Raw genomic sequence first — 21,781 nt, forward strand, 5'->3', positions numbered from 1 at the left:
CTTTTTTTTTTTCTTGTTTCCCCTTGAAACCATCTGCATACTGTTGGAATACATAACATGGCAGAAGATAATGTGTTCAAGTAAACTATTAACGAACATGTTTTCTGTACAGTGCTGTGTAAGAGCTGCCTGTTTTCCCCTTATGCCTCAGGTCAAATACCTTTTAGAAGCAGACAAAGGTTGAAGCTCACATCTAGGTTGCAAAGAAAAACTGAAATGAAGTAATTAGCTTTCACTTATTCAGTGGGAGGGAATGCTGTGTGTCATTGGCTTTTACCTGATAGATGTATGAAATGAGTGTTTAGAGTTGTGGGCTGTTAGCTAAAGTTTCACTGTAATAAGTGAAATTCTCTAAGCTCATCCCTCCCATTCCCTTCCACCCTACATTGGTACATTGATTCCTTAGTTCTACAGACACTCCATCCTTTGGGATGGTGGGATGCAGGGAAGAAATGCCTCTGTCTTCTCCCAGTCTTTTTTCCATAAGGAATGTATTTTCTGGTGGATTTAATTTCCGTACTTTACTTACAGCTCAGACATGAGCAGTGCCAGTAACTCACTGGCACGGGAATTCTTGACGGATGTCAACAGACTGTGCAATGCAGTGGTACAGAGGGCAGAGGCCAAGGAGGATGAAGAAGAAGAAACTCATATGGCAGCACTGGGACAATACTTGGTTCAAGGCCGTGGATTTATTTTGCTTACCACACTGAACTCGACTATTGATCAGGTAATAGTTTTTCTTACTTGGTTATAATTTTTTTATATTGAGCTCTGACTGCGTGAATTTGTCTGGCTCATGTTCTTGGTGCTGATTTCCTTGCTTTTTTGTGATAGAGTGCATGAGTTAATTGTGTAGACTAGAAGTTCAAAAGGATATGTTTCAGTTGCACTCTGTCCTTCAGCAAGATCAGGAAAAGAAAAGATAGCTAATCATGTGCCCATTTGCCAGCTGATTGATTACAAACTTTTGACTAGTTAAGGCATGTGTGAAGCTCAAGGGCAGTAGCTGGGTGGAAAGAGGCGACAGGTTAGAATTTCAAGAGAAATGAGTGTTTACTGAACCTGCAGTAAAAACTGTCAGTTTTTTAATTTGAGAAGGTCCTCCCGGTTTAAGGCAATAAAGTTAAAATATACACTTCTTGTTTATGGGCCATGAGATTTTTTTTTTGTTAAGTAACTTGCTCTTGAACATAATAAAAGTAAATATTTTGTAACTTCAGCTCAAAAGAGAAAGCATTTTAGAAGAGGTGATCAGTTTATACTATTTTTTTAATATAAAAAGTCTAGCACACATCCCTGTAGCTTCAGATGTCCATTTCCTTCTCTTCTTCCTCTTCAACACTATGGGATACGTGCTAAGCAATGGGTAGGATGAAATGTACATTAAGTCTTTGAGCTTTGAAACTGCAGATCCCAGTGTTTAAAAATAATGAACTAAGAGAATCCTGTTTGAGTATATTCAGCCGTTATCTTAAGTGAGGTCAGCTGTAAATGTTGGTCAAATTAATCTTGGAGGTTTGCTTTTCCTAGATGAGGTGACTTGTGCTGAGACTCCAGGTCTGTTGGCTTGGTTTCAGTTGTTGCACTGGCTAAACAGTAAATGCACAAAACTACAATTATATATAATTGCTAAGAAGAATCCCTACCACTTCTAGAGCAGTGGGTTTTTTAGATATAACTTGAATTCTGCATACCTGCTGTTAATAGAGGCTTCAGGACTAGAGCTGCTGGAACGACAGCTGGCTTTCATGTAAGAAGAAAATGGGGTATTCCATGTGCCTCCCTCTGTTAAAAACACACTTCTAAAGTAGAAGGGGGGAAAAAAGCTTGTGGCATTTTTCATGGATGATCTGCAATTCATCAATTATTTCCTGAGGAACTATGGGTTTTTTAAGAAGGTGGGGGGAAGAGGATCTTGATTAATGAGGAAAGTCAAATTCTGGAAGTGCGCCACTGAAATTTGAGAAGTGAATATTTTCTTTTTTCCAGTCTTATTACTGTACTTTGAATGCTGTATTGCTTGTTCCCATATATAATTAATTTGTCTTGCTGAGAATACCTTTAGTAGCAGAAGAGAGTTGGGAGAATGGCTTACCTTTCAGGTCTATTTGTATTGTATCAATAGTCTTAGACTTTTTAAAAAAGATTTTATTTAAATTGATAGTCTCATTAGACTATTTCATATATATGTAGCTCTCTATATAAAACTGTATATATTTGTTATATATAACTGCTTAAGTTGCTTATCTCCATACATTTTAACTTAATTGCTACCTTGAATTTTTGGAGAAGGTTGTTCCTTCAGCTGCCTGTCCCTGGATGATGTTAACTGCCCAGATGCTCAAGTCAGGTTTTTGTGTTTGAAAATTTTTTGGTCGTTTGGCTGAAGCCATTCTGATAGGGCTGCATAGCACCCAGTAAAGGAATTGTATTTGAATTCTGTGCCTTTTACTGTTTCTCTCTTTATTCAAATTCTTAGTGTATCAGTCTTAGAATTCCAGAAGGAGTAAGGGGTTTTTTTAGTGGTTATCCTGTTTTGTTTGTTTTTTTTTTTTTTTTTAATTCAGAGTAACCTTCCCTATTTCCTTCCAGAAAACTTCACCTTTCTATTGTGAGTTAATAACATCACTTGATAAATGTAAGCTTTTTTCCACTAGCTTAAAGGTGTCATTTTGGAGAAAGTAGAAAGTTTTTCATAAAGTTCTTTGAAGTTACATTTTTGGAACTACAAGTTTCAAACTTGTCTTAGGCTTTATGTTGGCTTTGTTTAAATCAGCAAGTTATTTGCTTTTGACTTTTCTGGGTTTATTCTTTGGGTGAGGCATTCCTTCAACAAGAGGGGTTAGGAGAATAGAAATGGTTGCAGAGGTGTAGTGAACATCTTAGATTCTTTCTGATTGGCTCTAGTTAATGATTATAGCACTCTGCTGTTAGGTAATTTTTTCAGTGCATGAAACAGCAGAAAGGCATAGGGAACTGGATGTTGAATAGCTTTGAAATAAAGAAGGTTGATCTATTTTTTGAAAGTACAAAAACTTTTGTTTCTGTTTTGTTTCTAACACAGGAGCTGACATGTCGGGAAGAACTTCTGACCCTCCTCCTGTCACTTCTGCCATTGGTGTGGAAAATCCCTGTCCGAGAAGAAAAAGCAATAGGTATGTATTATCACTTCTTAGAACTTAAAAAGTCACTTACGTATTATTACAGAGCCTAAGACTCCTGACTAAAGAATAGTAGTTCATTGTAATACATATCCTCTTAACATAGAATGAAGATGTGGATTCTGCAGAGAATTTAAAATCAAATATACCAATATTCTGTCAAAATTGTGTGATCAAAATTGTACAGGGGAAGGTAAAGGCTCTTGGTCAGTGTGAAAGGCACTACTCACATTACTGTGTAGCTGAACCTGATGGTGGTGAGATTTTTCTTTTTTTCAGGTGATTTGAGAGGAAAAGAGATTTGAAAGAGTAGAGTATATGATATTTTTGTTCAAGTGTTTCATTATGAGTAGAAGAGGAGAAACATACTGATTCTGTTTAAAAATAAAGAAAGTGATAAATGCTAACACTAGAGAAAGAATGAGATAGGCTTTTTCTTCTGAAATTGAAGAAATGGAAAGTAGAGAATAAGCTTAAAGCCAAACAGTGGACAACAGAGTATGAAAGAAGTGCAGTGGTATCAGGGAGACAGGCCCTGAAAAACAGAATAATAGTAGCTCATGGCTGTATTGTTCCTCTATATCCTATCTGTAACAGGCCAAAAGGTTTTCAGACTAAGCTTTCTCCTGTTTTCAGACCAAAAAGTCCTTTCATCTACCTTGATTAACATCTTTTCTTAATGGGATAGATATGCCTACAAAAAAGTTTTAGGAAACCCTTTAGCATGTTTTTGTCTGACCCTAGTTAGAAAATGAAATAATTTGTGTAGGGTTTGAAAATAGCCAGGGTGGTTCCTAAAGATGAGTTGTTGCTGACATTTTTGTACCGATAGTGTCAAGACATAGGTGTATGCAAAACCATGACCTATTAAGATACGAATTTATTTCATTTTTTAAGTGGAAAGTATTAAACTATAAAATTGGAAAAAAATATGTTTCTGAATGTTCCTTTAATGTTCCTTTGTTATTTTTCTGTTTCAACAGATTTTAATATACCCTTTACAGTAGATATATGCCTGACCAAAGAGAACAGTTCAAGTTCCATGAAATCTACTCAGGAGAAAGTAGGCTTAGATGGAAGCACTCGTTTATCTCTTCAGACTTCTGTAAAACTAAATCCTCGATCTCGAAAAAGTGGACGTTTGCACAAAACCACCCATCGTTATTCCGTGCGAGATGCAAGAAGATCGCAGCTATCCACTTCAGATTCAGAAGGCAATTCTGATGACAAGACTACTGTAATAACAAAACACAGACGCTCCCAGTTACTGCAGCCTTTTTTAACATATCCAGTTAGGGACAGCTACCTTGTAGGTAGAAGTGATTGCCTACCTGCAGAAGCGGTACCAAATTCTAATCCTGATGCACCTAAGCTAGAAAATTCCAGGCAAATTATTCCAGCACATGAGCAAGACCCAGAGATTTTGAATGAGTCAGCTGCAGGAATTGCTGAGAGCAACATGGATAACTCTCCTTTTGATTTATGCTGTGTCTTATTGTCACTCCTGGAGAAAGTGTGCAAATTTGATACTACTTTGAATCACAGTTCTGCTCTTTCAGCTAGTGTGGTGCCCACATTAACTGAGTTCTTATCAGGATTTGGAGACTGTTGCAGTGTGAGTAGTAACACAGAAAATGAAGTAGTTTCTGCAGGGTGGACAGAAGAACCTGTGGCTCTGGTCCAAAGGATGCTCTTTCGAACAGTGCTGCATCTTATGTCTTTAGACATTAGCAATACAGAAACAATGCCTGACAATTTACGAAGAAATTTAACAGACTTACTTAAAGCAGCATTAAAAATCAGGATTTGCTTGGAAAAGCAACCTGATCCTTTTGCTTCAGGTTACAAGAAAACACTACAGCAACCAATTCAGGATGACTTTGTATTTTCTAGATATCGTCACAGAGCCTTGCTTTTACCTGAGGTTATAGAAGGGGTCTTGCAGATTTTGATCTGCTGCCTACAAAGTGCAGCCTCCAATCCATTCTACTTCAGCCAAGCTATAGATCTGGTTCATGAGTTCATACAGCATCAGGGGTTTAAGCTGTTTGAAGTAGCTGTGCTTCAAATGGAATGGCTGTGTATGAAGAGTGAGGGAGTAACTGGGGAAGCCTCAGAGCATCTGAAAGCCCTGATCAACAGCATAATGAAAATAATCAGTACTGTCAAAAAAGTGAAATCAGAGCAGCTCCATCAATCAATGTGTACAAGAAAGCGGCACAGACGATGTGAGTACTCCCACTTCATGCATCACCACAGAGATCTCTCTGGGCTCTCTGTATCTGCTTTCAAAAACCAAGCTTCCAAAAATCCCTTTGAAACTGCTGATGGTGAAGTTAATTATCCTGACAGATGCTGCTGCATTGCTGTTTGTGCACACCAGTGTTTGCACTTGTTGCAGCAAGTTTCTTTGAGCAGTACTTGTGTTCAAATTCTCTCGGGTGTACATAATGTAGGAATATGTTGTTGTATGGATCCAAAGTCTGTGATTGTCCCATTGCTTCATGCTTCCAAGTTACCAATATTAAAAAACTTTCAACAGCACGTATTGAACATCCTTAACAAGTTTATATTGGATCAGCTGGGTGGAGCAGAAGTCTCTCCAAAAATTATACAGGCATCATGCAATATATGTACGGTTGACTCTGATCAACTTGCTCAGCTGGAAGATGCCTTGCAGGGCAACTCTAGTGATGCTGGTCTTGCATCTAGCTCTTCTTGCAGAGTTCAGGGAATTCTGCCTAGCAGTGGATCTGAAGATATGTTGTTGAGATGGGATGCATTGGAGGCTTATCAGGACATTGTTTTTGAAGAAGACAAACTACGCGGCATGCAGATTGCAAGCCATATTTGCCACTTAATTCAAAAGGGAAATGCAGTGGTCCAATGGAAACTATATAACTGTATTTATAATCCCGTGCTTCAGAGAGGGATTGAGATAGCTTGCCATGCTCAACAACTCGGACTAACTACAGCTGATAAACACACATGCAGTTACCGTAGCCAGTGTTTGCCTTCTGAAGTACTTCAGATTTATTTGCAGACACTCCCTGTGTTGCTTAAATCCAGGTTGGTTGATTTTCTGTTTATTAATGCAAAACATGCTAATTATGTACAGAGCTTTGTGTATTTGTTACTGATCAGAACATAAGTTTTATTTGCGCTGTAGACTGCAGCTGGATATTGCAGGGGTGGCAACAAGATAAATGCTTGAATTAACATAAGATTTAATCCTAGATTCATAAACCATAGAAATTGAGGGCTGTCTACTGATGAGTTGTGGTCTTTAACAAGCCTAAGCGCGTAGAAACAAATAAAATCTTTGTCCAATGTGACATGCTCTTTGTCTCTTCATTCCTCATGCTAATGTGAGTCAGGAATGTTGAACAGATTAACATGTCACTTTTTGGAGGGAATTAGACTTAGTTTTCTGATCTGTTTCTGGTTTTGTTCTAGAATGGTCTCCATAGAAACCACCTTTCAAAAATAAGGCTTGAGAGGTTTACTTGTCCTGAAATAACTGTGTTCTAATTTTAAAAATCCTGTTCATTTAAACATAGTTTTTTTAAAAAGAAGAAGAAAACCCACAAACATTCTTCCAAGGCATGAAATAGAAACTTTCCTATTTATTGTTGAATTGATGAAATAGTTGTTTAATACAATATAGGGAAGTTTATTCAGAATATGAATGTGTCCTTTTGTCCAGGAAAGATTCTGGTCTCACCTGTTGGAGTCCTGATAAAATGATGGTAACTTAGTAGGGTTATCTGAGACAATTACGAGGAACAGAGTAGTATTCCAATTTATGTAAAGAACTGTCTAATACATTATTAACTCTTATCTTAACCTAAACTGTATCAGAAGCTATTAATTTTGGAAAGTGCACTTAGTAGCAAAGAGGCAAAGTTTAGATTTAAAGAGGTTAAGATATCCTGTTTCCTACTAGTTTCAAGATGGCAATATACAAGTAAGCACGATTCATTTGATGCTAGAGGGTGTAACTCTGTTACAGTAAAAGCTGACCATGTGGGAAGGAGGTGGGAGGGTAAGGAAAGCGGATGTCTACAAGCAAACATAGTACACTAAGAAGCTTACAGATCTTTACACCAAATTCTGTATGAACTCAGTGTAATACTTGGTGAGTAGAAAGAAGGGAAAAATATACTTGGAAACAAATACATTGAAAGGTTTTTTAACATTGGACATCCTGGTGTAACAATTGCACAAAAAGTTGCGCTTGAAAGGTATTCCTGAATTCAGTCTGAAATACATTGTCCATGTAACTAGTAAACATAGCTATTAAAATTTCTTAAAAATTCAGGTTTATTTGAGGAGCAATCTCTACTTTCTGGTGAAGTCACAGAACTGAGAGAAGTAAAGGTATTTGTTAGCTCCTATTGCTAATATAAAGGTAGGGAGAGGAAGTACCACTGAAGAGCAAATGTCATAAAGTTAATTAAACACCTTTTAATGTTTTGAACATCATATATTTTAGAGGTTAATCAGTATTTCCTATGTTATATCTTGCAAAACCCCTGAATTTTCTACTACTGGATGGATGATGCTTACTTGGCATTCTAGAGTACTGCATACAAGTTCCTCCTCTCTTTAATTTACAGTTTACAGTAATTTATGGCAATTACTGTAAACATGATCAGCCCTTGGTGTTACTCAGTTGTGTAGAGCAGAGAGTCATTTTGGGATAAGATGTGTCGACTGAACTACATGAATTTGTGGCTGATTTATAAGGTAACTCTCATGCTTTCTCTTGCAGGGTAATTAGAAACTTGTTTCTGAGTTGTAACGGAGTGAATCAAATGACTGAGTTAAATTACTTAGATACTTTAAGAAGCCATTCTTTGAAAGTGATAGAGACTTTGATACTCTGCCTTGGTGATCAGCAGCCAGAACTGGAAGGCATGAACAATGAACAACAGGAGTCTACACCTGACTTGCCTGCTCCTCTTTGTAGCCAGCATGCTGTTTCAGAAGTTCCTCAAAGTCTGAGCAAGTTTTATGCTGGCTTGAAAGAGGCTTACCCAAAAAAGAAAAAGTTTGTGAGCCAAGACATTCATGTCAACACAATAAACCTATTCCTCTGTGTTGCTTTTTTATGTGTAAGTAAAGAAGCAGATGGTGATCTGGATTCAGCTAATGACTCGGAAGATACATCAGGATATGATAGTACAGCTAGTGAGCCATTAGGCCACAAATTACCATATTTGTCACTGGAAAGCCTTACTTTGCCCTCCCTGGAACATATTCACAGGGCTGCAGATATTTGGTCCATGTGTCGTTGCATCTATTTGTACAGTTCAGTTTTCCAGAGACAGTTCCATAGACTTGGAGGCTTTGAAGCATGCCACAGATTACTGATCCTGATAATTCAGAAACTTGCAAGAAATAAGGAAGAGGAGCAAGAAAAGAGGGAGAGAGTATTCAGTGAAAGCAGCAGGAGTTCACATGGGAGCCCTTGTGGTGAGCTTCTCAACAAGAATGACTCTGTTCAGTTAGTTAAAAGCAGAGAAGTGACACAATTGGAGCTCAATAGTTCTGACAGTCTTGCTGATGCAGAACAGCTGGTGCCTGAATGTGTCTCCTGTGACAGCTCTTTGAGTAGGGAACATGCTTCAGTTACTTCAGTTGCCAATCATGAAGGGATAAAGACCTCTGTAAGAGAAGAGACTGAGTGGGCACTTCAAGGTATCAGACTTCTGGAAGCTCTGCTGACAATCTGTCTACACAGTGCAAGCACCATGCAGCAGAAGATGGAAGTGGAGATGTTTCACCAGGTACTGCGCAGCTTCCCTTAGCTTACTTTACTCATATTTTTACATACCATATTATTTTAACAGTATTTTAGTCAAAAGTTATTTCAGAGATTAAAAAAAGCTTATGCTCTTATTATGGTACTGTATTTTTTGTGTAGTAGTGAAAGCCTACAGTTAAATTATGTGCTCAGTAGTCAGGGGTAGTGGTCAGCAGGCATGAAAGAGTGGGAGTGGCTGGATGAACAGACTGGCAGTTTCTGGTGAGGCATCTTGCTATGTGTCAACTTGTCAGTTTTTTTGTGTTCAGGAAGATGCTGGTGAGGACTGTGCACCCCTTTGCTTGTTCTCCAACATGATCTTTGTCCTCTGCTCTTTTGGGTTGGATCCCTGTTCGTGCCAATTGCCTGCTTCTTGGGAGCTAGGAGAGAGCCTTCCAGAATGGCAGATTGAGCCAGGCTGGATGAGATTTTTACTGTGCTTGCTTTTTTTGAACTGTATTTCTGGTTTATTCTTCATGTATCTGTAAGAGTTTAGGCCAGCATCTTGACCATACGGCTGTTGTCTGGGTTAATGTATCTTGAGTCCCAGGGAAAACAGATCCTAGCAGATGAAGATTTGTTTTTTTTCTGCATAAAAAGGTCCTGAATAGAGGAAGGGCATGGTTTCCTTTGACTGCAAGGCTGCAGTGGATATTGACAACTATGAATTGCTGGCTGAATATATGTGTATTTTTTCCCGGTCAGCTACGACCTACTTTTTCTGTTTTTTTCCCATGTAGTCCTTTTCTCCAGTCCCATGTTCTCCAGTGGCTGTCTGAACTGATGGGATTTGAATTGTGGGAGAGACACGGGGTTTTTTTGAAAGGGTATTCAGTGGAGAATGTGTTTGAGGTGTGTTTGAAGGTGAGCTGTGTAGGCAAGATGTAGTGTTATACATAGTGTGAGTGTTTTTGATGAAGGTGCTGAGCAGAGCTTGGCGCTTGAGAAAGAGGAATATTAGAGGGCACAGGTACAGAAAGGACACTTGAAAAAGCTACCACTTAATCCTTGGAGGCAAACTAATTCAGTGTTCCACAAAGTTATTAATTCAAGAAGACACCTTCACCATGCTTTAATGTTTTAATTGCTATCTTGAATTTTGCTTGGCAGTTTGTTACAATAGCAGGAGGTGTTAGGTACAGGAGAGAACTGGAAACTGGAATTCTCTCTGGGCCACATGCTATTTTTGTGAATTTGGACATGCCACCCTCTGTCTTGTTAACTTCTCTAGTAATATTGTGGTGTGATCTGAATGCACTGTGTACTTGAAACTGTTCCAGAGATGTTTATTTTTGAAACTGTACTTTCACTTGCAATGTTTGGGAAATAGCATGTTGCTAGATTTTTTTTCAGTGTGCACATTGCTTAACCAAGTAAATCTCTGGGATGCGTCTTTCTTATTGGAAGAGATTGAAGTCTAGTTTTAGCTGAAAGTCAGATTAGTGTAGGTGGAAGGGGAAGTTCTTAAATCAAAGTGCTAGACCATTTCTGTTAGCCAAAACAGAATAACATGAATGTTTGTCTCCCTCAAAACACAGAATACCTGTGTGGATGATATTTTACTTCAAATAAGAGAGGAGCTTGCTCAATCAAAGGTGATAGAAACTGACTTGGCAAAGCCTCTGTTTGATTCACTGCTTCGTGTTGCATTGGGCAATTTTTCTGCTGATCTGGATCATTCAGAAGAAAAAATTGAAAAGGTATGAAATGCCAACTAAGTAGTCTAATTCTAAATACTGCAAGGTTTGCTCAGTCAGGTTTGGGTCTATTTTGAAATTCGATAGGACATGTTTAAATGTGTTTGGTGGTTGTGGATGTTGAAGATTCATTCTCTGATTCTTGTATGTAAGCATGTAAGTTATTGATGTGCTCCCCACATTTACTGCTCAGAAATGAGTCATGCTGCAGAAAAGAGCAACCTGTGTCATGCTTTATGGAAATGCGTGAAACCTTATGTTCTCTTCACTCTTTCATCCCACAACAGAGTGTGACAAATGCTCAAAAGGGAGAGCTTCAAACAGGTGTTGAGTGGCTTTAGTGGCTGCAGACATACCTTCACCTTAGAGTGAATGTCGAGCTGCTTGTTTATGGTGATAGTGATTTGGGGAACACAGTTATTCTTAATGCATTGGCCACCTGCTTATCAAAGCTTTGGTCAGGTAGCTAGTAAGAAAAATCCATCTTTGCAGAATCCATTTTCTTTGTAAGAATGAAGTATCCATAAAAAGTAGCTCAAGTTTCTTGAAAGCACATGATTAACTTGGAGCTTTTTGCCAATGAACTTGGAGAAAATAGGCATCTGGAAGGTTCTAATTTACTTGCTTTTCTGACCAAAGATGGTAAATTTGTTTGACGTGTTATATAGACCCATTACACTGAAAAGGAACCTGTGTCACAACCTGAAGATATTTCCGAAGAAACTGAAGAATCACAGTGCTGTAGTCTTAAACTTTTTGCTGAAGAGGAAGGATATGAAGCAGACAGTGAAAGTAACCCTGATGATAGTGAAAGCAAGATTGAAGGTAAATGTGAACCTTCTGAATAAACAAAGGACTCTTTATGACATAGCAAAGCTTGCTTGTCTTTTGAGAGGTACAAAAATAGGGATGAGCATCAGAGACCTTTAACAGATAGAAACAGTAACTTTTTGACTTCCAGTAGGATGCAGTTACAGATGGAGAGATGATGAATATTCTCACTGAGTGTTACAGGAACTGTTCTCTCTTGGTTGTCTTGGTTTATGTGACTCTTGCTCTAAAGCTAGGTTGCCTGAATGTGTTATTGTGGTCTAGAAGCAGTTTTCTCAAGAGATGCTTATGAGTAGTTTGTTTGAAAATCAGTGCTCAATTTTTTATTTAGTATTATAGCAATATGGTAAAAAATTAGATAGTCTAATTATATCTATATTCATTCAATGACTGATGTGTGCACATCTCTTGCTGTATTCTGCTTGTGTAATTAATTTTGAACTAGCAATATAGTAAAAAGTTAGATAGTCTAATTATATCTCTTTATATTCATTCAATGACTGATGTGTGCACATCTCTTGCTGTATTCTGCTTGTGTAATTAATTTTGAACATGAATTGGCTTTAATTTTTTCCTTTCTGCTGAACATCTGGATGATTACATTCTTGTACAAGGTCAGCATGAGCAGTAACAGCCTTTAATATAACTGCATTCAACTGTTGCTCTTTGTGTGTGACTAGGCTTTATCAACAGATATGCAACATGTTAAAAGCATTTCTGAATTAAGCTTAACCTGAAATATTTCCATGAAAACTGTTTGTACTAAAGTAATGTGTTTTAAAGCCTCTCCAAGATGTAAGATGATAGGCTTAGATGGTTTTTTTTTTGCTTTTTTGATTGTCATCGAGATATTCTGTCATGTGCTGTCACGTGCATTTTCTGAGTTAAATAACCAACCAACTGCTTCCCCCAACCTTTTAACATGAAATAAGATCATTTACATTTATCTCCTTTCTTGGCAGGCTCAGAGTTCTATATAGAAGCTTGAGACTCTGTTAACAATGATTTTACTGTCCTGTCTCATGAATTGCATATTTCATCATTACTATGTGTGTCCAGTTTCCAGGAAATGAAGGCACATAGTTCAAGAACATGTAATGGGAGAAAATGCATCCTTGCCCTTCTGTATTGGCAGGAAAATATGAAAATATGAAGCAGAATAGAAGATTATACTAACTTCTGAAAACAGCTTAGAAGCTAGTGGCTGTTTTTGTTTTTTTACCTGTGAGAAGGTTGGAGAAAGCATGTCCTTGGATATTCTGCTTAAATCATGCAAACTGTATTCATCTGAGTAAGTTTCAGTAAGACAAGTGTTTTCTTTCAGGAGCAGACACAAAGGCAGAACCAGGATGTACTGGTCCTTCAGGTTATTTTAATGACCTATCTGAAAACATCAATCAAGGAGAATTAATGTATCCTGAAATCTGCATGTTAGAATTAAACTTGCTCTCAGCTAGTAATGCAAGTTTAGATGTGCTTGCTCATGTATTCCAAAGCTGCCTGAAAATCATCAGCCAAAAGGAGAGAAATGCCACTGTACTTATAGAACAGGTAAAAAAAGTTATTAAACCCAGGCAACAGCTTAGCAGTTGTATGTCTTATATTCTTTGGTTTTATAGCACCAGTATACCTAATAGTGATCTCAGAAATATTCTCACTTGTTATGGCACTTGATAAGACCTGAAACAATGTGACTGAGATTGCCAGCTGCATTGCATTTAAGTTACCAGAAACTGTGGTTAACTAATGTATTTAAAGATATTTAACTTACAAAGCTTTTGAGTTTCACTGTTGCCTTATTTTATCAAGAGCGTTCAATCACTAGAGTTATAGATACAGATACAATGACTGTCAGGAGAAAAAAAAGCAAATATCTTCTTGTGTATGTATATATGTAAACATTCTAAATATATTTCATACATATATTCTAAAAATATTTCATGCTTTTATTTAAGTTTGTATTAGAAATCAGTTGTACACATATTGATGTCCTCACGATCCTTTGGAATTTCTGATGGTTAGCTTGATTTTTGCTTTTTAATAACTAAAGTGCGTATGCCTCTTTTGCAAAAGAGGAAAAAATGTTTAAGTAATCTAAGCTTAAAGTGCTTGTTTGTATAATCACTTGACTAAGAAGCAAAGTTAGTGCTTTAGAGCTTAAAGCAAAAGCAGGAAAGGAAAACATTGTTTTATTTCAGTACTCCACTTGTTTGTGTGAATGATTAGCTTTAAATCACTAGCACACGTGTATTTCTTTTTTCTGAACTTTGACACATGAAATTACTTATAATTCAAAATAATCTCTCTTTCATTGCTCTTCAATATTGTTTCGAAAGGGCACTCCATTGAGGTAATCAATTAAGAGATTTTAATATCTTTAAATAGATATTTTAAAAATTATCTTTAAGATGTGTTTGTGAAGGAAGCTCTTAAACTGCTGCTTTTTTTTGTAATTATTCTTTAAAATAATCTTGCATAAAAAGGTTGGGGAAAGGTTGAGTTTGCTCTCAGTATTGCGTCACTATGTACCAACATGCTGTATTTTGTCACATCATGTCTATCAAATCTTCTAATTCTGTTACGGGGGGGAAGACAAGGGAGATCTCATCTCTGAATTGATAATAGCTCAAAGGTTTCTCTCTAAATCATTTGGATTTCAAAGTCTCCCTTCTGCAACTGAACTGTACAGAACATTAATGTTCATCACCAAATATAAAAAATATTTCCATAATTTAAAGTAACTGGAATTATCTTTACTTTAAAGTCAATAATAGACAAGAATTGATGGACAGAAATTATTTTAGTTCTTTGAGGTGTGTGTTCTTCAGATGTCAATTTTCCTTGTATTTTTTTAACAGGGAGCGGTTAGACATCTTTTGGGAGGATTTCTGAACATACTGACACAAACAGAGTCTAGTTTTCATGGTGAGTTCAAGGTCTAAGTAACTTAAATATTGTTTTTTATAACAATGTGTACACACTCAAATTTTTAGTTCACAATGGAAATGCAAAATTGAGAAAGCAAATTCATTGGCATGTGTGAAATTATGCAGCTGCTGCTTTAACTTGTGACAGGTATCAAACTGATGTGTAAACACAAGGTTATTTCTGGGCTGGTGGAAAACTGTTATTTAAACACGTGCTTGCAGATCTGAAAATGATAGTCAAAATCATAAACCTAGGGTGACAGTGTTAACTAACATTGCTCTGAAAAAATAGCAGTAATCTTACTGATTGTATCACAACTTAAGTTTTTATTTCAAATTTCTTTTACACAGCTCTTAGTGATGTCTTGACTGAGTTTTATTTCTAATTGGAAACCAGCTAGCTAATCCAAGATAGTGGAAGCAAATTAAATGTTTGCTGTAAGGTAGCTTCACATAATGGGCTTGCTCTACAGCAGGAGGTGGTGTAAACCCATACCTAGACTTTGATCCCTGGCTTTGTGGGGAGAGATGCAATGTAGATGCTATGTTCCTAGAGTTCCAGACTCCACTTTGCAAACCTAGGAGCCAGACTTGCTGTAGCCATCTAGATTTGTTCAATGGAATTTTGAATGAAAGTATCAGGAAGTACTGTTGGATCTCTCTAGAATTCATCTTGTAAGTGTCACTGCCTCCTGAATTTGAAATATTTTCATGAACCAGTCTGAATTCCAAGTTAAACTTTCCTCATAATAGTATGGAATATGAATTTTTAAAGCTTTAAAAAAAATTACTTTCAAGAATATTATTTTGTCTCCTGTTTTTTTAGCTTGTCAGATGGTGCTGGTAGACCTCTTAGTTTCCTTGATGAGTTCACAGACATGTTCAGAAGAGCTAACTCTTCTTCTGAGGATATTTTTGGAGAAGACACCTTGTACGGTACGTATGGAGTAGCACATAGCAAAATTCAGAGGCTTAATGAGAAAAATGAAGCAAAAAGAAAGTCCTTTTACATCCAGTTATTTTGAGAAATAAGGAGACTGTAACAGCAACACTCTAACTGACCAGAGCAAGTAAAATTTGGTTGTTAAGCTAATTAATTCTCAGAACATGAAAAGAAAATAAGAGATAAGAGAGAGTTTTGAAGTGTGTTAGGGTCCTGGGAACTCTCTTCAGCACAAGAAAACAAGTTTCCTCTTGAGGAGACTGACATTGTAGTTGTGGATGAGAGAACACTGCAATACTGTAAAATGTGAAGTCATTCGTTTAAAGTTATAAAGCATCTTGCTATTTCAGGAATGCTTTAGCAGCAGTAATTGCTTTCAAAATTCCTTCACATTGGTTTGTGTAACACTGGAATCAGCTGCTTGTGTGGGATATACTGCTGAAATACCTATCTGTTGGTTTGTGTGGGAGTCTGTAGAAAAAAACAAATGTAAGGAAATAAAAATATACTGTGGAGTCTGAAGTAGTACCAAACCTAACAAAGAGACACAAGTCAATTTTTCAAATGTAGCTTGCAATAATTGGTTAAATAACTAGAGAAACTTTTTGGCTTAAGGGCTCAGCTAGTTTTGTTACTGATTATGCAATAACAAAGTGATGGCCTGTGTGTGCACTCTTAACTAGCCTCAAACATTTGATCTTTTCTTGAGGTATAAGTTAATCTGTTAGCACACAGCAAATGTAAGATAAGATGGTGCAGTGACCACCTGCTGTGGTTCAGCTGATTCCTAAGCATGGTAACTTGAAGATTGATATGCCCTGAGTAAATCCCCAAAACTGGCCATAGTCAGTTGAAGTTGCTACTTGGTGCTTTGTAAATGTGTGTCAGTTTGGATATGAAAGTTCACCTCTGTTGGGAAAACATGAATCCAAGTTTAACTGAGGAGTGGGGTTCTGTTTAGTTAGATGACACTTGACTACATGGTGTAAACAGCTTGATTTTTTTTTTCTTCATTTGTTTGGTTTATTTCTTCTAGGAGATACTACTCAAGGGTGTACTGAAGATTGTAGAAACTAATATTTATATGAACCCATTACAGTACCTTGCCTTCCCTTTGCTGCAAAGCACAAATTTAAGTAGTAGTTCTTCACAAAAATCTGCTAGCACTTCCAACGGCAAAACTGTTGGACTGTTAAAAAGAGCAAAATTTTCACAGAGTAAGAAAGAGGCAGATGGTGAAAACTTGAGTCACCAGCTGCTTTCTTCTTGGCACGTAGCCCCAATTCACTTGCCTTTAGTTGGACAAAACTGTTGGCCACACATGTCTGAAGGCTTCAGTGTCTCACTGTGGTTTCATCTGGAGTGTGCTCATGAAACAGAAAATTCATCAGAAAAGGGGAAAAAAGTCAAGAGAAGAAGCAGACTGGTAACTGTAAGAGAGAACAGCTTTGACAGCACAGGTGAGGATATAGTACTTCCTGTTTCTATTTAGGTAGCACTGAAGGATTCTGGTTACAAGTATTACTAATTGATGTGCCGTATACAAAAGGTTGAATTTTTTTCTTATGATGGGTGTTAAACAGGAGTGGCAATCTTTGTAATTTCTTTTTTTTTTTTGAGTACTGTAACATACCTAAGATATAGCATTTTCAGCCTTAGTCCTTAAGTTAGATTAATGCCTGCTTCCTTAGAAATTTATTTTTCTCACTGAATTTGTAACTTCATCAAAATGTCTTTATGCTACTTCCTGTTATGCTGAAGAAAATATTAAATGCTGCAGCTGAAAGGTCATGGGAAAAGACTTATCTCAAGTTTTTGGTCTCACGTGTTGATGAAGCAAGTGGCTTTTGTGTTCTTTCTCTTTAATAGAGAGCTAGTAAATCTTTGTAATTTAGTATTTAAGTATTGGAACTCTTAGGTAAAAGATGTCTCTGAATCCAAGTCAGAGCCTAAGGCTGACTTAGTGTAAATCCTCTTAACTTTCCTTGTGTGCGCCATTGTAAACATCAGTAGATGTACAACATTTCTCTATTTAATCTTTGGTAGAGATCCACCTCTTCCCAAACTCTTTTGAGCGGGATCTTTTGGATTACAATTTGTGGGAGGGAAAATTCCTTAATTTGTTAAAATGCTTCCCAATCTCAACACTTGGAATACCTTTTACTGTAGTTGTTTTTTTTTTTTTACTGTATTTGAATAAAAGGAGGGAACACCCAACCCTGAATCTTGGAACTTACTAGAGCTGCTTCTGGTAGAAGATCTGTGCTTTTGCTTGGCAAAGTAAAGTAAAAATATTGAATGCAAGATCATGCTTATTTTTCTTCACAAATCATACTAACCTTTAAAGATTTCTTGGTGCACACTAAAACTGCTGGTTCAGGATAGGAATGTCATATGATATGGCATGTTGAAAGCATCATTGAATTAGCATGTATTCGTGGTTAGTGGGTTCACATGATTACAAACAAAAACACGTGAAGTGCTGAGTTAATGTCAAGCTCCTCTGTTTCAGTACATGAGACCTGGTCTCTGAAGAGAATCTAACATATTAGTCAGCTGACTTTAAAAAAGAAAAAGAAGAAAAAAAGCAACCAAAAAACCCTCAACTAAACAAAAAACAATTCTCTGCAGTACCTGAACTATTTCTTTTCACACTTGATAGATGGTAGGGCACGTTGTTGAATTATATTGTAATTGTGTATAAATATGTTTATATTTCTAGAAGAAACAAATATAGGAATGGAATACCTCAGCCTGGGAGATAAACTTGTTGAAAATGGCTGTGTTCATATCATTTCACTGGGTTCCAAAGCATTGATGATACAAGTCTGGGCAGACTTGAACACTGGAGCATTCATATTTCGGTATGGTATATTAGCCCAAAAGGAGTCTTGTGGACATATGTATTGTTACTTCCAGTAGCAGCTTGCAGAGAATACCGGTGGAGAGCAGAGAACTAATTTCTGTAGTAGAGTCATCTTGCACACTGATGGCAAGATCAAGTGAGTTTATTGCGTACAGATCTACAGGAGAACTTGCTTAAAATGTTAGTCTTTGCTCTTGTGTGTTTTGTGTAGCCATATATAAATAATTGCCCAAAGTAAGATGCAAGATCATGCATAAACATAATGCAATGCAAAGTGGCAATCCAAATATTAAGGAAATGACACAATAAATGTGCTAAGATAAGCAAAAGCTTGTGTAGCTGTAGGTTTTCACACCTCGGGTGTGAAAATTGCTGTTATTTAATACTTAATGTAACAATCTTGTTTTTAATCTTCTGAGCACATTTTAGCCCTAATTTAGTTTTCATAAGCAATGTATCCTTAAAATGGGTGTAAAGCTGCAATTTCAGAACTCATTTCACAGCATTCAAAACACCTGCATTTTTTTCAGTAGACTGAACTTAACTTCTCTGTAGAGATAATATCCTTATCTTAAATGTAAGCAGATTCATGCAAAAAAGTTAAATAATGAAGTTGAAAACATAATGTGAGGATTTCCCTTGCTTATGTTGAGCACCCTAAATATAGCATTGTGATCAAAAAAATTATCTGTGAAAGTTAAGGAATGCAATCTCAAAGTAACAGGGGCCAAAACATGGCAGATTTGGGGGCTTAAAGTGCAAATTTAAAAACAGACACACACACTTGTTTTTCCTTTTCTGTTGCTTTTATAGTATGTGCATAGATCCAAATGATGAGATGAAAGCGGGTCTGCTGGCACAGGCTGAATCTCCAGAGAATGTTTTCCTTGTGGACAGGTGGCAGCATTTGGCAATAACCTATCTGCAACAGCCAGAAGGCAAAAAAAATATCCATGGAAAGCTGTGGCTGTGGGTTTCTGGTCAGAGGTAAAGTATACATTAGTTGCACTTAGATATTTATCTTCTTAAAAATATGTTCTCTGGTAGGAAAACATCTGTGCTACATCAGTGCAAGCTGAAGTTACAGCTGAGTAGTCTTCTGAGGGTAAGAGAAAGGGGTATCTTGCACTGCTAGGAATTTCCTAGAAGCATCCACAATTGTCTCGGTTTCTTTGAGAATCTTCAGTTCATGCCACGGACCAATGCAGACATCAATATTTTTCTTCATCATGAATTAGTGAAGGAGATAAGTACTAAAAGATTTTGAGTAAGATCCAAGGAAAGCTATAGCATGAAGTTAGCAGTAGGCATACTGTCTTCGGTTAAGTTAAGAATCACGGTTAAGGTGGTATATTTCCGGGTACTGGCAATATTGTTGAAAGTACGAATGAAGAGGAGATGGAGAGAAGGCAGTCGTTTTGCTCCACTGAGAGAAATGGAGAGGGGAGAAGTTAAAAAAAAAAACAACATTTCAGACAAGATCTGAAGTGGCAATGTACTACTTCTTCCACTAAAAGCTTAAGATACATGCTCCTGAATGAGGTAACTGATGCTGGAATGGATGGTCCTGTGCCTGCATGAAATATTCATTGGTTAGAGAAAAAGGAATTTATTAAATACCAGTTTTTATCCTTTCTTCCTAAAGATCAGACTGTGAAGACTTCCTTTGTGTCCCAAATATGAAGCAGGTGGTCAAAAACAATTAGATGTATCACAGAAATTCTTTATTTTTTCCTCTAGAATTTGGTCAGTAAACAACATCAGGAAAGGCATTCCTAAAACCAAAATCCAGGAAAAAAGCTGTTGCACAATTTTTTCTTCCTGCAGTTAAACCTGAAATTGTGAAGTATAATACTTGTTTCACTTTGTTCTTGAAACTACATGGAGTTAATTTTTAGGTAACTTTTATTTCCTCCCCCCTGCTGTTCAGTCTGCCTATACTCATATGCAATAATGTCCAAATACGGACATATAGGGAAAACTAAAAATACTACAATGTTCTGCATATGTGCAGTTAATGAGGCTGCTCTATATATAGAGTTAGTTGCTAATTTGCTAATAGTTAGGCTCTTCCAGGAAGCTTCAGATGACCTTTACAGTCCAGTTGGTCTGCTTATGTAAATACACATAAGGTTAATTGAATGCTTTCTGAAAGCATGAGGCTTATTGCTCGTGGCTGTACAGCACACTAGCTTGACAGCACTCCCTGGTATAAGTAAATCATCAATGTGATATTTTCCAGCATATGTGAACCACAATTTTCATTATGTGAATTAGCATATTTAAAGGCATTTGACTTTTTAGGGATAGTAGAAATTCTTGAAAAAAATGCAATATTTAGAAGTATGTGTAGTGTTATATACAGTTTCTTCTTTGAGGTCAGAGGGAAGGAGGAAGGAATTTCAGATCTAAGTCCCTAAGTGGGACTCTGTTCCTCTGCTCTGTGCAGTATTTGAATACATACATCATTATGTAGCTGAATTTAAGGTGCCTAGAAGTTGAAAATGGCTTTAGTAATTTAATGTTGGTAACAACATGGCTTCTCATCTCCTAAATAATAAAATCTATTTTAAGCATAAACTGAATACCTCAGATAGCAATGTTGATCACTTTTTAATATTTAAACTTGTTTCTTTGTATGTATTTTTAGGAAATGTGAGATTAATTTAGATTACGCACTGCCAAGGAAATCAAGTTTATCATCTGACAGTAATAAAACATTTTGTATGATTGGCCATTGTACGTCATCTCAAGAAGAATTACTTCGATTGTCGGGTAGATGGGATCTTGGAAATCTGCTTCTATTTAATGGTACTTTTGAATGCTTTTTTTTTGATGTCTTCGTTTCCTCTTCCCCCTCCAACATCAAAGGCTTGTTTTATTTTTTTCTAACATGACAAGCTTTTACAGTAAAAGCAACAATGCATTCTTTACCAGCATAATATATCAGGGAGACAGTAGGTAAATATTTCAGTGTTGGGTATGCCCCAGTTTGTCCTTCTGCCACTCTTCTCTTGCTTTCTTTCTAGTGCTCTAATTGGCAATTCCAGCTACTTTAGTGTTGCTTTAAATTTTTTTAAATAATACCTTTGGGTAGGGGATGGAGAGATGATGGTGCTTGCTCTGTTTTTGGTTTTTTTTTTTTTTTTTTTTTTTTCTTTAAGCACTTGGTCTTTCCCAGCTGGAAAATTGATTTCACTTACCAGCTTCCAGACTACTAGTTTCAAATTACTTAAAGTGTATTAAAAAGTAAACAAAATCTGAAATACTGAATACTAAGTTAAGCATGCTTATTTCTGAAATTGCTGAAGCTACTTTGGTGTTTTCTTAGATGCTTTGTTCTCCTCTCTCCTTGGGAAGTTTTGTCCGGGACTTCTGTGTGTTTGCTTAGTGCTGAAGGCTGGAACCCTGCGGGTTGTAATCTGTCATTTCTTCATGTGCAGTGGCCCAGTCAGGACTACTCCATGAGTGAAATCAGTTTGCCAGGGTGTGTGGTGTGTGCAGGTGTTGTGTGTGTAGTTACTGTATCTTTGTGCAGGCCATA

General features: G+C 36.9%; 1 protein-coding gene across 1 annotated transcript in view; it reads left to right on the forward strand.

Moving 5' to 3' along the window:
• The first annotated feature begins 538 nt into the window (after positions 1-538).
• Positions 539-21,781, forward strand: part of LYST (lysosomal trafficking regulator) — a 63,398-nt gene continuing 42,155 nt past the window's right edge. The window contains exons 1-13 of the mRNA XM_010077965.1: positions 539-730; positions 3,068-3,158; positions 4,148-6,233; positions 7,939-8,956; positions 10,512-10,673; positions 11,339-11,495; positions 12,826-13,052; positions 14,360-14,426; positions 15,255-15,364; positions 16,408-16,831; positions 18,097-18,235; positions 19,051-19,224; positions 20,888-21,048. Of these exons, the coding sequence (XP_010076267.1) occupies positions 539-730; positions 3,068-3,158; positions 4,148-6,233; positions 7,939-8,956; positions 10,512-10,673; positions 11,339-11,495; positions 12,826-13,052; positions 14,360-14,426; positions 15,255-15,364; positions 16,408-16,831; positions 18,097-18,235; positions 19,051-19,224; positions 20,888-21,048 (5,008 nt within the window). The remainder of the gene's footprint in view (positions 731-3,067; positions 3,159-4,147; positions 6,234-7,938; positions 8,957-10,511; positions 10,674-11,338; positions 11,496-12,825; positions 13,053-14,359; positions 14,427-15,254; positions 15,365-16,407; positions 16,832-18,096; positions 18,236-19,050; positions 19,225-20,887; positions 21,049-21,781) is intronic.

The sequence above is a fragment of the Pterocles gutturalis genome, unplaced genomic scaffold, assembly GCF_000699245.1.
Source record: "Pterocles gutturalis isolate BGI_N339 unplaced genomic scaffold, ASM69924v1 scaffold21158, whole genome shotgun sequence".
In the NCBI taxonomy this organism is placed as follows: domain Eukaryota; kingdom Metazoa; phylum Chordata; class Aves; order Pterocliformes; family Pteroclidae; genus Pterocles; species Pterocles gutturalis.